The sequence below is a fragment of the Fukomys damarensis genome, unplaced genomic scaffold (genome assembly GCF_012274545.1).
Source record: "Fukomys damarensis isolate Sample0158 unplaced genomic scaffold, DMR_v1.0_HiC HiC_scaffold_24, whole genome shotgun sequence".
Lineage (NCBI taxonomy): Eukaryota > Metazoa > Chordata > Mammalia > Rodentia > Bathyergidae > Fukomys > Fukomys damarensis.
This window is the reverse complement of record NW_022900936.1, coordinates 57,783,858-57,797,352: the sequence shown is the minus strand read 5'-3', so window position 1 is coordinate 57,797,352 and position 13,495 is coordinate 57,783,858. Positions and strand designations below refer to the sequence as shown.

The following is a 13,495-nucleotide window of genomic DNA, read 5'->3' as shown; positions in this document are numbered from 1 at the left end:
GAAAAGAAAGAAGGAAGGAAGAAAAAAACAAAAACACATACACATACATAAGGAACTTGTTGAAAATGCAAATTCAGGGCCTGGGATGTAGCTCAGTGGCACTACACCTGCCTTGAAAGTGCAAGGTCCTGATTTCAATATCTGGTACCAAGAAAAAAGAAAATGCAAATTCAGCCAGATGTGGTAGCACACACCTGTAATCCCAGCCCTCCAGTAGGAGTATTGTTGCAAGTTCAAGTCCAGCCTGGACTACATAGCAATACACCTTGTCTTGAGAAACAAAAACAACCCCCTCTAACTAAAATGCAAACTCCTGGGCCCTCCCAAGCTTTCTCCTTTATCAAGTCTTGGATGGCACCCTGAAATCTGTCTTTTATTTTTTATTTTTTGAGCACATCCAGTGTACCAGGTCTGAGGATGATGTTAAGTTTCCAGTCACTATTCCAGGGGGAAGGTAGAAATTGAAGGGAAGATCATCTTAGATTTGAGAGTAGATTCAAGTGGAGGACTTCAGGTAACAACCATGGGTAAGGAGGACTGAGGGAGTGAGAACATGTGTAGAAGAGTCTTCCAGGGCCGTCCATGGCTTTAGGACACGGTTTTTGTGGGGTGGAGCATGGGCAATCCCTTGGAAAGTGACTTGAGAGTAACTGCATTCGTTTACTTTCAAATTGTGGGGAGAATTCAGGGTCATCGTGCATGCCACTAAAAATCATCCTGCATGCCATCAGGTGCCAGCCCTTTCCCCACATTCTGCTCAAGGACTCCTAGCAACTGTAAACATTCATTGATTTTTCTCTTTTGTAGTTAGAAGAAAACATAACCTATAGACCATCTTCTGGGAGAAGATGATAAATTTGGATCAGAAACAGGAGGTGTTGGAAGCCAGTAATCAAAAGTGAAGAAATTCTGCAAACCCTTGGGTGAAAAAGGTGACAGAGATTATTTCTTTATTTGTTCCATATTATCATTAAGTGGTTAAAGTGAATGCGTGGATTTTAGGCCCATGTACCTTCACAGTTGTAGGGAGAAGGTAGAATAGGAATAAACTGTCGAGAATGGATCTTGAATACACATTTCTCTGTAGGCTGCTTTAGTCAATACTTACTGTCATCCTCTTGCCTACACATTCCTTCTTCTTTTTTTTTTTTTTTTTTTTTTTTTTTTTTAGACAAGGTCTTTCTGTGTAATTCAGGCTGGCCTTGAACTTCCCATAATCCTCCTACCTCAGACTTCTGAGTACTTAGATGGCAGGCATATACCGCCATGCTTGGCTATATTACCTTTCACATAAGTAAAATTCTCTCTCTCCCTCCTTCTTCTCCCTTCCTTCCCCTCCCCCTCTCTCTTTTCTTTTTTTGGTACCAGGAATTAAACTCAGGACCTTGAGCTTCCCAGGCAGGCATGGTGCCATTGAGCTACATCCCAGGCCTTTCCTCTTTCTTGATAGCTTCTCACTATGCAGTTCAGACCCATACTCAAACTCACAGCATACTCCCTGCCTTGAACCTCCCAAGTGCTGGCATTACAGGTGTGTGTGACCACTCCTGGCTTCCTTGTGTTGTTTCTTTCCCACCTCCAAATGATCCAGTGATGTAGGTGAAACTTCTGAGGTTCCAACAGATTAGAGGATTTGTGCAAGACTTGGCAGCTAGCCAGCAGCAGAAGTTCTATTTTCCAACTGTGGACTACATCTTTGCTACGTTCTTTGCTTTCTCAGAGGAACAAGGGGAAGCCATGCTTGCCCCTCCTCCAGGGCACCAGAACAGATGACCCAGCTTGGCAGACCTCTTTTGGAAGGTTGTCAGTTCTTAGGATTTAAAAGCATTAAAGCTTTCAATTTGAAATTATTGAAAATAAGAGAAGAGAAAGAAGTCCCCGTTCTGTTGCTGACTTTACATAACTATGATTAATATATTGATGTTTTTGTCTCCAGGTTTTTTCCATATATGTGTATGTTTCCCTATTTTATATGTATTCATTCATATTCTTATATTTTATACAATATATGAATATAATTTTTTCACCAGATATTAATGACTTTCAAATGATAAAATGAAATTTCTAGGAGTTTAAAGTTAAAGAAAACTCAACAAATGATCAAATGAATGAATGCCTGCTTATACAGGTGAAATATTTACGCATTTGTAAGTTTGGGATTTTTCTATTTTCAGAGAGAAATCATTGTTCTTGATTAACTTTTGAATGACATTTCAGTGTTATGAACAAAAAATATACTCTGCCAGCCAGGGATTTAGCTCAATGGTTCTGCCACCTGTCCCATAAGATCAAGGTGCGGAGTTCAATCTCCGGTACAAAAAAAAATATGTGTGTGTGTGTGTGTGTGTGTGTGTGTGTGTACGCGCAAATTCAAGTACGTTCTATCTTTCACTGTATATCTTGCTCATATTTACATCCTATTTAATATTTCCTTGATTTCCAAGCCCACAGTGATCTTTTTCTGCTCCAGTCTTCTCAAGCACTTTTCTGGCAATTCCTCACATTTGTCATTCACTACTCTTTATATCTGCTAGTTATATATTTTTGCCCTCTTTTCTTACACCTCTTTCCATACACAATATATAACCCAGTACTTTTTTAGTATTTATTTCTTAGCATTTTTGTATTGAAATCAAATTATCATTGGTCATTTTCTCAAGATTCTAGAATGACTGAACTTGGTGTCTTTCTCTTTTGTAGGTTCCTATCACTATCACCATGCCAGAAATGACAGAGTGTGAGACTCCTACAAAAAAGCAGCATAGGTATGTATCCACAGTCCAGAAATAATATATATACAGTTTGGGCTGGTAAAAAGCAGTAGTTCCCATTTAGCTAAGTAGTTAGTCCTTAGTGCACTTTCATGTGGATGCCTAGAAAATGATTAATCTCCAAAACTATGTGTAGATAAATGTAAATTGATTTACCAAAAAAGGGTGTGTGGTTAACTTTACCTGTCCTTATTCTACTGGCAACCTAATAAGTAAGATTGACTATCAGTAGTTAAAGTAGTGATTCATGATAATCTATACTGAATGTTTAGTTTCTGATGACATTTTTAGTAGCATACAATATTCTGTAGATCCTGAAACATTTACTCTATAGTCAGTGCAAATAGACATTTTGCAACATTATCATCCTTTAATGGCAATATGCCTATGTATAAAACATTACTTTTTTAAAAAAGAAATCTTCTAAATGTCTGATATTTTGAGCAATGTCTCTGCTTAGAATTGCATGGCTAGTGTCTTTGCTAATATTAAAATTACTGTTCTCTTCCTTTGCCAAATAGTTACTGGATGTCTGTGTGTGTGTGTGTGCACACACGCGCATGTATACGACTGTGTGTGTTTAGCCGGGGGTATTACTGGAGCTTGAATACAGGTCCTTTGCACTGAGCTACATCCCCAGTGCTCATTTTATTTTTTATTTTGAGACAAAGACTCACTAAGCTACTAAATTGCCCAGCATGAACTTGAATTTATAATCCTTCTGTCTCACCTTCCCAGAGTACTGGAATTATAAGCATGGACCACCACATCCAGCTATTAGGCTAGTTGATGAATATTTAAGAGAATTTAGGAGTTTGGACCATTTAAGTGTACAGGGACAAAAGATGGCTTATGTGCCAGTTCTTAGAGCTTAAGCATTTTGTTGGTCAACACATTTTCCTCCCTGGGGGACTGCATGCAGTTACACTCACTCCTGCCTGGTGCCAGGACATACATCAGAAAGCACCTACTTAGCACATACTTTGAGAATGCTAGCATCTAAGTTGCATTTTTTAAATACCAAAGGCTTCAGTGATTGATTCTATTTTCAACCCATGATTTCTGGGTATCAAAGAATCAAGAATTATGGTTACTTCCAGAAATGGTGTCTTCTAAATTTATATGGAATTATCACTGGGTTTTTATACCATAATAAGCACTAAGAAATTTTTCTTCAGATGACTTTTTGTTGGTACAACAAATTCAAATTCATGGGCCAGGGATTTAGCTAAGTAGCCTGCCTCACAAGTGCAAGGTCCTGAGTTTGATCCCCGATACAAACAAAAAGTACAAATTCATAAAACTTGTTTTATGATTCTAAAAATATAAAGCAATAAAAATGCTTTTCTATTATCTTTATATTACCTTTTATCTACACTTCTCTTTTTTTTTCCAGAAAGAAAAATCGGGAGACACACAATGCAGGTAGATACAATAATTTAAATTTTACTTGTTAGCATCTTTTTTGCTTTCAAAATGAAATTATACCACAGTTGATTATAAGTTTTTTATAAACTTCTAATTATTAATTTGTTGCAGGGCCAGGGATTTGGCTCAGTGGTTCTGCTGCCCGCCTTTTGGACACAAGGGCCTGAGTTCCATCCCTCGTACCACCAAAAAAAAAAAAAAAAAAAATTTTCGCTGCATTTTATTTTTTAAAATTTATTTTTATTAATACATATTTGCCATATATAATGAATGATCAAATTCATCATAATTTGTATCTGTACATAATAGGTCTTAATTATTTTTCTTTTATTCTCATTCTTCTCCCTTCCCTTCAATCTTTCTTCCCCTCCCCATTTACAAAAGCTTTGTTTCCATTTTCTCCTTTCCAGTCTTTTTTTAAAATCCCTTTCCTCTGCCATCCATCTTCCCCTTGTTACCCTTCCCATTTTCACATATTCTTCCTACTTCCCAATATGATTATCATTTGATCATTATTTACCCTTTGGATTTCTCATACAGTAGAAAAAATGCAATATTTAAACATGTGTGTCTGATTTATTTCACTTAAAATTATGGCCTCAAGGGGCACCATTTACCTAAAAATGACTTAAGTTTATCCTTCTTTATGGCACAGTAGTACTCTATTGTATATAAATATCACATTGTCTCTTTCTATTCTTCTGTTGATGGGTATATGGACTATTTCCCAGATTTAGCTATTATTAATTGTGCTGCTGTAAACATGGGTATGTGTCTATCACTGTGGTATGATGCTTTTAACTCTTTTAGAAGACACTTAAAAGGGGTACAGCTGAGTCAAATGAAACCTCTAGTTTTAGAGTTTTGAGGAATTTCCATGCTGATTTCCATAGTGGTTGCACCAATTTACATTCTCACCAGCAGTGGAGATGGGTTCCTTATTCCCCACAGCCTCACCAGCATTTATTGGTTGATTTCTTGATGATAGCCATTCTTTCTAGAGTGAGGTGGAATTTCACTGTTGTTTAATTTGCATTTCTTGAATGACCAATGATATCAAACTTTTTTCATGTATTTATTTGCTGTTTGTATTTCTTCATCTGATAAATGTCTGTTCATTTCAGATGCCCATTTTTTTAAAAAAAATTTTTATTAGTATATGCTTGCAATTTATACAGTTTACTATTATCATGGCATGAATTTGAGTCTTTCCTTTTTTTGATAAGGTTAGCTAAGGGCTTATCAGTTATAATTTTTCAAAGAACCAACTCTTCGATTCATTGACTCTTTGTATTGTTTTCTTTGTAGCAGTTGCACTAATTTCTGCTCTGATCTTTGTAATTTCCTCCATTGTATGAATTTTGGGATTGACTTGTTCTCTTTTTTTAAATGTTTGAGGTTCAACTTTAGGTTGTTTATTTGAGCTTATTCTGTTTTCCTGATGTGAGAATTCACCACTATAAATTTTCTTAATAGGATTATTTTCATTTCATCCCATAAGCTGTGGTATATTGTATCGACATTATCATTTAATTATAGATAATATTTAATTTATTTTAAAATTTCATTTGTGACACATTAGTTGTTCAGGAGGGTGTTAATTTCCATGTGTTTATGGAGTTTTTGTGGTTTTTTTTGCTGTCGATTTCCAATTTCATTACACTATGGTCTGATAATACTCGGGATAATTTCACTTCCTTTGCATTTACGTAAGCATGTTCTATGGGCTTCCTATGTGGTTTATTTTGGAGAAAATCCCATGTTCAACTGAGAAGAATGTGTATTCTGATGTTGTGGGGTAGAACACTCTGTAGCTATCTGCTAAATCCATTTGTTCACAAGTTTGATTCAATTCTGATATTTCTTTGTTGATTTTTGGTCTAGTTGATTTGTCTATTTGTAACCTTGGGGTATTAATACTCCCCATTACAATTGGGTAGTGCTATTTAGATTTTTCATGTCTGTTAGCATTTGTTTTATATAGTTGGATGCACTAGTATTTGATGAATATGTATTTATGATTGTTATCTCTTCTTTTTGGAGTTTTCCCTTAACAGGTATTCAGTGACCTTGTATGTCTCTTTTGATTAGACTTAGCTTGAAGTTCACATTGTTTGCAAATAGAATAGCTATCCCTGCTTTTTTTTCCAGGTTCCTGTTGCATGCAGTATTGTTTTGCATCTTTTGATTTAGTCTATGAATTTCTTTTTGTTTTTCTTGTATTCAGCATATTGTTGGATTTTATTTCTTGATCCATTTTGCCAATCTGTTTCTTTTGATGGGTGAATTGAGACCATTTATATTGATAGTTTTAACTGATATGTATTGGCTTGTCCTTGTCATATTATTTTCCTGCTGTTGTTCTCTTATCTTTCCCCTGTTTAATTGCTTGCCCTGCCTGGTGGCTTCTTTCTATTGGTATTCTTGAAATTCTGGCCTTTGTTATCTCTTTCTAAAGTGTCCTTCAGAACATTTTGTAGAGCTTGTTTGTTGGTCATAAATTTCTTCAGTTCTTCTTTGTCATGTAAGCATCTTATTTCTACATCAATTTTGAAAGATAGTTTTGCAAGTACTTCAATCTGGGTTGGAGGTTGTTATCTTTTGGAACTTGAAATATTTCCCGCCAAGCTCTCCTTGACTTGAGGGTTTGTGTTGAAATAATCTGTGTGATTCCTATGGGCTTTCCTTTATAGATGATTTGTTTCTTTTCTCTAACAGCTTTTAATATTTTGTTCTTGTGGTGAATTTCTGAAATCTTGATTATTATATGTCAGTGTAGATTTATTTTGGTCATAGCTATTTGGAGTTCTATATGCCTTACTTATTTGTATGTCAAATTCTTTTTCCATGTTTGGCATTTTTTCTGCCAGTACTTCTTTAAACAGTTTTTTATGGCATTTATACTGTCTTTTGCTTTCTCTTTGACTCTGATCAATCTTACAGTGTTCTTCTTTGCATCATCTTACAGTTCTTGGATTGATTTTTCAAGGTTCTTTACTATTTTTAAGATCTGCAATCCTGTCTTCTAGATCTGATATTCTGTCCTCATTTTTTGTTCAGTTGGTTGTATATACTTTTAGAGGAATTTTAAATCAGATACCTCTTTGAATTTGTTGCATGGATTCCATTTCTTTCCTATATTGGGCATTCATGGTTTCCATTGTTTTCCTAAGCTCAATTTTTTTTTATGTGTCTATTTTAGATTCTCTGAACATGCCCTTTATTTTGATCATCATTTTTCTTTTTACCTGAGAGATTATTTTCTCTATACCCTCGTCTGTTTTTTTGTTTTTTTGCTTTGTTTTGTTTTACTTCTGCTGCTATCATTTCAGAAAGTTCAGGTGGCTAGCTTCTGATTTGCTCTATTGCATTGTCCCCTAGACTTTTCCTAGGTGGGCTGATGGTCTGAGGTTGCATTTTGCTTCTGTGTCTTCTCAATTTCTATTTATTTTATTTTCTGTGTTGTTGCTTGTAGATTTCTTAAGGTAAATATCTTTATCACTAGTATCAAGGCTTTCCTAGGAAATCTCTATTCCTCAGAGATGTCTTCTAGGTGTAGGTGGCTCTTGATTTTTCTGTTTATCCAAAGATATTATCTTCCCAATTTATTAGGGATGAAAAGATGCTTTCTATTTTGCTCAACATCCAGACCTTTGGTACTGGACTATGTTGATATTTATGACCCCAGATAATCATAGTGTTGTCATAAAAGGGAAGACAACTGATTACAACAGTTGTGACATACTGGCTAAAGTAGTACAATTAGTAATAACAATAGTAATTATGACATTCTGGCTAAAGTAGTACAGTTAGCAGTAATAGTAAAAGAGAAGAAAATGTTGATTTGCGGGTTTGATTTTATTGGAGTACTTTTAGTTGAGTTGAAAGGTTAGTATTCAGAGTTTTCAGGGAATATTTTGTGGGACAAGATGACATATGAGAGAAAGGGGTTTTACTTTGTGATTGAGGAAAGTTATGTGTTTGTCAGAACTTTATGATAGGGAGGACGATAAGCTAGGTAGAATATAGAAGAGCCAACGGCTTAGGAAGGAGAGGATTGAGGATTAATACTACAGAAGATAGGAATGACTGTGAGGGAGCTAAATATGGGGGATTTTTAAACTTTGGAGGGGGGTTTGTGTTGGGGGAAAGAATAAAGTGATATGTTAATAATATTGTCTAGGGGATTTTAGGCGAAGAAACTAGATAGAGAGTTAAGACAAAGAAGAGAACCTAGACACCTATTAAATCAGAGCCAGTGAAAGAACAAGTACACAGAAGTATCAACCTAATAAAGAGGAAACCATAAAAGAACATAACATAACCCTACATTGTAAAATAAATCAAGAAACATTCAAAAACTGAAACCAATAAGATGTCAATGGGAACACAGATTAAATATTCCAATGAGACACTGCATGTGATTCCCAAGTAGCTTCTTTGCCTGAGAGTCTAAGTACTCACACCCCAATCACTCTTCCATCCTTCCAATGCAATATTGAACTTAACTCAGACTTAGGACTTCTTTCTGCCAGGTTGCAAACTTGCTTGGTTTCTTTCATCACACCTTTCTTTTTTGAGAAAGGGTCTCACTGTGTAATTAAGGCTGGCCTTGAACTTACTGTGTAGCCCAGGCTGGCCTTGGACTCAAGACAATCTTCCTGCCTCAATCTCCTGATTACAGACATGTACCACAATGCCTGGCAAATTGCAGGCATTCTTACAGAGTTTGATCCAGTCTGAGTGTTTGGGTTTGGACTTCTTGCTGCCCTTCTCCCTGAGTATGATGTTGGAGTAGGCAGACAGCCAGGCTCACTGGCACTAAATTTCCACTGAGTCAGGATTTCTTATGCAGTCAGATCAACTATTGCAGTAATAGGCCAGTCGCTTTCAGTGGTCAAGAAATAACATACTGAGACCCTGCTTTGGGTCTTCCTTTAGCCTAGAGAAGAAATACACAGTGAAAGCATCCTAACAACCCAAGTCTTGACCCACAGTAAACGTGTACAAAATGTGATGGTTGTGTATCCTGTACTGGTGAAAAATAGCATTCAACAATAATTTTATAGAATCTGTCATCTAAAGCCCAGGAGGTTGGGACTGGGTAATGCTAGAAGGGGGAAGAGAAGGGAAAAAAATTAAAAATGTTTTTTTTAAGTCCTCAGCTCTGTGGTATGGGAAGGAAGAAAAGAAGGGGGGCAAAGGATCCTATTGATGGTGAAGGTGTTTTATTATATATTTGGAAGGGAATAACAGGGAAACTGAGCACAAAATTCAAAGTAAGAAATGGAGATGGAAAGCAATTCTATGATATAAATATTAGGGAAAAAGTTAAAGGGAGACACATGAAAAAGTGGAGAGAAAAGAAGAGATTGAGAATGAATAAAACACAGGATTAAGAAGACTGGTGAAGATAAAATGGGAGGGATATAAAGGAACAAGAATTCTCTTACCTGCCAGGGATTTAGCTCAGTGGTTTCAATGCCTATCTCACAAGTGCAAGGACCTGAGTTTGATCCATTGTACCAAAAAAAAAAAAAAATACATAAATAAGAATTCCCTTAGCATCTATAAATTATATTAGTAAAAAGAAGGCAAGAGGAAGAAAAGCACACAGTCAGGCTGTGTGACTGCCCTCAGTCTGCTCTCCTACTGCCTGTGTCTTTCCGGACTATCTTTCCCTCCTCCACTCTGGGAACTTGGAAATGTGAAGCAAAGGACTGTTCTGGGACCCAGGTTGAAACACGCAGCCCTTCCCTACAATGATATCCTCCCCTAGCTCCTACTCCACACAAGTATCTCCAATGCCTCAGGTACTTGTACCAAGGTCACTCACCAACTGTTGACTGTGGAAGGCCACTGCATAAGTAGTGTCTTATTCACCTTGCTGGCTCCCACTGCAGAAGACTCTTTTGGTTCCGGTATAGTTCTCTGGTTCTCAGTGAGCAGAAAAGTTGTTAGTTTCAATTTACCTGCCAGCTGCCATTGGCAGCGCTGCAAGGTCTTTCCTTCACAGTGTTATCTCTTTCTTTTGTATCACTTAATCCTATTTTTTCTCCATGGGATACCTCATTGTTCCCGTGTACCCTCCACTCACTTCAGTTCCTCTCCCAACTGTTGTTTTCCAGACACCAGATATTTTGTCCTAGAGAAGCCGAACAAAGAAGAAGCTAGCATCCTCTTCTCTGCCATTTTGGAACCTCCAAGGAACTGCATTCCTATGCCCATTTTTGAATTGGGTATTTTAATTTGGCAGGTCTGATTTTTGAAAATGTTCTCTATATATTCTAGATATTAGTACTTTGTCAGCAGAGTAGCTGGTAAAAATGTTTTCCCATTATGAAAGTTGTCTCTTCATTCTGTTGGTGGTTTCTTTTGATGTGCTAAAGCTTTTTAATTTGATATGGTCCCAGTTGTTGATTCTTTGTAGTGTTTCCTTTGTGACTGGGGTTTTGTTCATAAACTCTTTGCCTATACTTATGTCTTTAAGAGTTTTACCCATCTTATCATCTAGCAGACTGCTTCTGTTTTAATATTTAGATCTTTGATCCATTTTGATTTTAGTTTAGTACATGGTGACAGATATGGGTCTTGGCTCAGTCTAAGCATGTGGAAAGCCAGTTTTCCTAGCACTATTTATTAAAGAAGCTACCTTCCTTCCAGTACAGGTGTTTGGCCTCTTTGTCAGAGATAAGCTAGATGAGTATGGTAGGAATTGTTTCTGTATCTTCTATTCTATTCCACTGATTGTCAGTTGTTGTTTTTTTTTGCCAGTATCATGCAATTTTTATTATGTTAGACTCATTGTATAACTTCAGATCGGAAAGTGTTATGCCCCCTTATTATCCAGAATTACTTCTGCTATTCTGGGTCTCTTCTGGTACCATATGGGTTTTATGATAGTTTTCTCTAGTTCTGTGAGGAATGCTATTGGTATTTGATTGGGATTCCATTTTGTTTGATCTTGTTTCTTTTTATTTTTTAAATTAACTACTTTTACTGGTACATTTAAGGTATGCAATGTAATGACATCCATCACTAGAAATTTGCACCTTTACTTAAACCATCTTGGTTCTTATTTTTTCTCCCTTCCATGCCCTCCCTTCAACCCCTCCACCCCCTCCATCTACAAAGACTTTGTTTCCATTTTTTCTCTTCTTCATGTTAATTCCATTCCCATCTTTCTTTTGCCCTACTCCTCTCACTTCCCGTTCCCTTTGGCACCTTTTTGATCTTGTATCTTGATTCATTCTGCCAGTCTGTTTCTTTTGATTGGCAAATTAAGATAATTCACATTGGTGGTTTTAAATGAGAGGGAATGAACTACCCTTGTTATTATATTGTTATTGGTTTCCTTTCTTTCTATTCTGTTTAATTGCTTGCCTTACCTGGTGGTGGATTCATTCTATTTGGGTTTTGTTGTTATTGTTGTTGTTGTTGTTGTTGTTTTTTGGTGGTGGGGATCGAATTCGGGACCAAGGCAGGCAGCAGAACCACTGAGCTAAATCTCTTGCCCTGATTCATTCTATTGGGATAATTGGAATTATTGTTTTCCTTGTCTTTTTCTAGAATACCCTTCAGAATCTTGTGGAGTGCTGGTTTTGTGGTTATGAATTTCTTCAGGTGTTCTTTGTCATGGAAGTATCTTATTTCTCCATCCATTTTGAAAGATAATTTTCAGGACACATCAATCAGGGTTTGGAGGCTGTTTTCTTTTAGGGCTTGAAATACATTACTTCCCGGTCTCCTTGACTTCAGGGTTTGTGTTGAGTAGTCAGCTGTGATTCTGGTGGGCTTTCCTTTATAAGTAATTTATTTTCTCTAACACCTTTTAATATTCTATCCTTCTGTTGAATTTCTGAAATCTTGACTATTATATGCCTTGGTGTAGTTTTTTCTGATCATGGCTATTTGGAGTTCTATATATCTCACTTCACTGTATTTCAACTTCTTTTTCCATGCTTGGAAAGTTTTCTTCTGTTACTTCTATAAACAAGTTTTTATGATCTTTGTGCTATCTTCTTATTCTTCACTGACTTCAATTAATCTTGCATTAGTATTCTTTGCATTGTCTAGCAGCTGTTAGATTGATTTTTTTCATGGTTCATTTTTTCATTGAATTTTTCATTGCTATTCTTCTTCTTCTTTCTTTTTTTTTTTGGTACCAGGCATTGAACTTGAGTCCTTGTGCTTGCAAGGCAGGTGCCCTGGAACCACTGAGCTAAATCCCTGGCCCCTTCATTGCTTTTCTTAAGATGTATTTCATTTGGTGATTGCTAACCACAACTCTGTTTCTAGACCTGATAGTCTGTGTTCACATTGCTTGACTCTCCTCCATATACTTTCAGTATAATTTTTAATCTTAGGATTTCTATTTGAGTCTATTTTATGGAATCTCTTTCTTTTTTATGTTGGCCATGCATGGTTTCCATGTATTTCCTAACTTCCTCTGTGTTTTTCATTTGTATCTACTCTAGAGTCACTAACCATCTCCTTCATTATTGTTATCATCTCTAATTATCTGTGTAATTATTTCTGTTTTCATTTTGTCAAGAGACTCATGTATCTATTTTGTTAATTTCACTGCTACCAGTTAAGAAAGTTGACCTGGGTAGCTTTTGATTTCTTCCACCTCAGTGCCTCCTGGATTTGTTTTGGGGGAATTTGGTTCACTGAGTTGCATGTTGCTTCTGTGTTTTCTCATTTTCTATTTTTTTGTTTCTATTTTTTTCTGCATCGAAGCTTGTAAATTGCTTATGGTAGGTAGCTTTATTACTATTATTGAAAGCTCTTAAAGAAATGACTACTTTTCAGTGATATCTTCTTGGTAGAGCTGTCTTTGGCTTTTGATTCTGTCCCAGGATCCTGCCTCTTCTATTTAATAGGGATGAAAGGTTGCAGCCTATTTGGCCCAGCACCTAGTTATTTGAGACTGGACTGTAGTATTGTTTATGACACCCAGGAAATCTAGGTAATGTCATATAAGGAAAATCATTGATCATGACTATATCATATTGGCTGAAGTTGTACAGTTTGTAATAGTAGTAGCATCAAACACAGACTAAAAAGTGACAAATAATAATATTTGTGGTATGTGCTAACTAATAATATGCCACCTTTAACCCTAGGTACAGTATTTATAGTTATATAACAAAATCTAAGACAAATCTGAAGATAATATGCAGTAAATATTTACACAATAGAGTAATTTTACCATAAGGGCACAAAATTTTAAATGGAGTAGAGGAAAAAATAGAAAAATTAGGGGCTGGGAATTTAGCTCAGTGATGCTGCCA

The 13,495-nt window shown here is 36.2% G+C and overlaps 1 protein-coding gene across 1 annotated transcript in view; it reads left to right on the top strand.

Moving 5' to 3' along the window:
• The first annotated feature begins 812 nt into the window (after positions 1-812).
• Positions 813-13,495, top strand: part of Usf3 (upstream transcription factor family member 3) — a 32,263-nt gene continuing 19,580 nt past the window's right edge. The window contains exons 1-3 of the mRNA XM_010630092.3: positions 813-932; positions 2,701-2,765; positions 4,168-4,196. Of these exons, the coding sequence (XP_010628394.1) occupies positions 2,719-2,765; positions 4,168-4,196 (76 nt within the window). The 5' untranslated portion in view covers positions 813-932; positions 2,701-2,718. The remainder of the gene's footprint in view (positions 933-2,700; positions 2,766-4,167; positions 4,197-13,495) is intronic.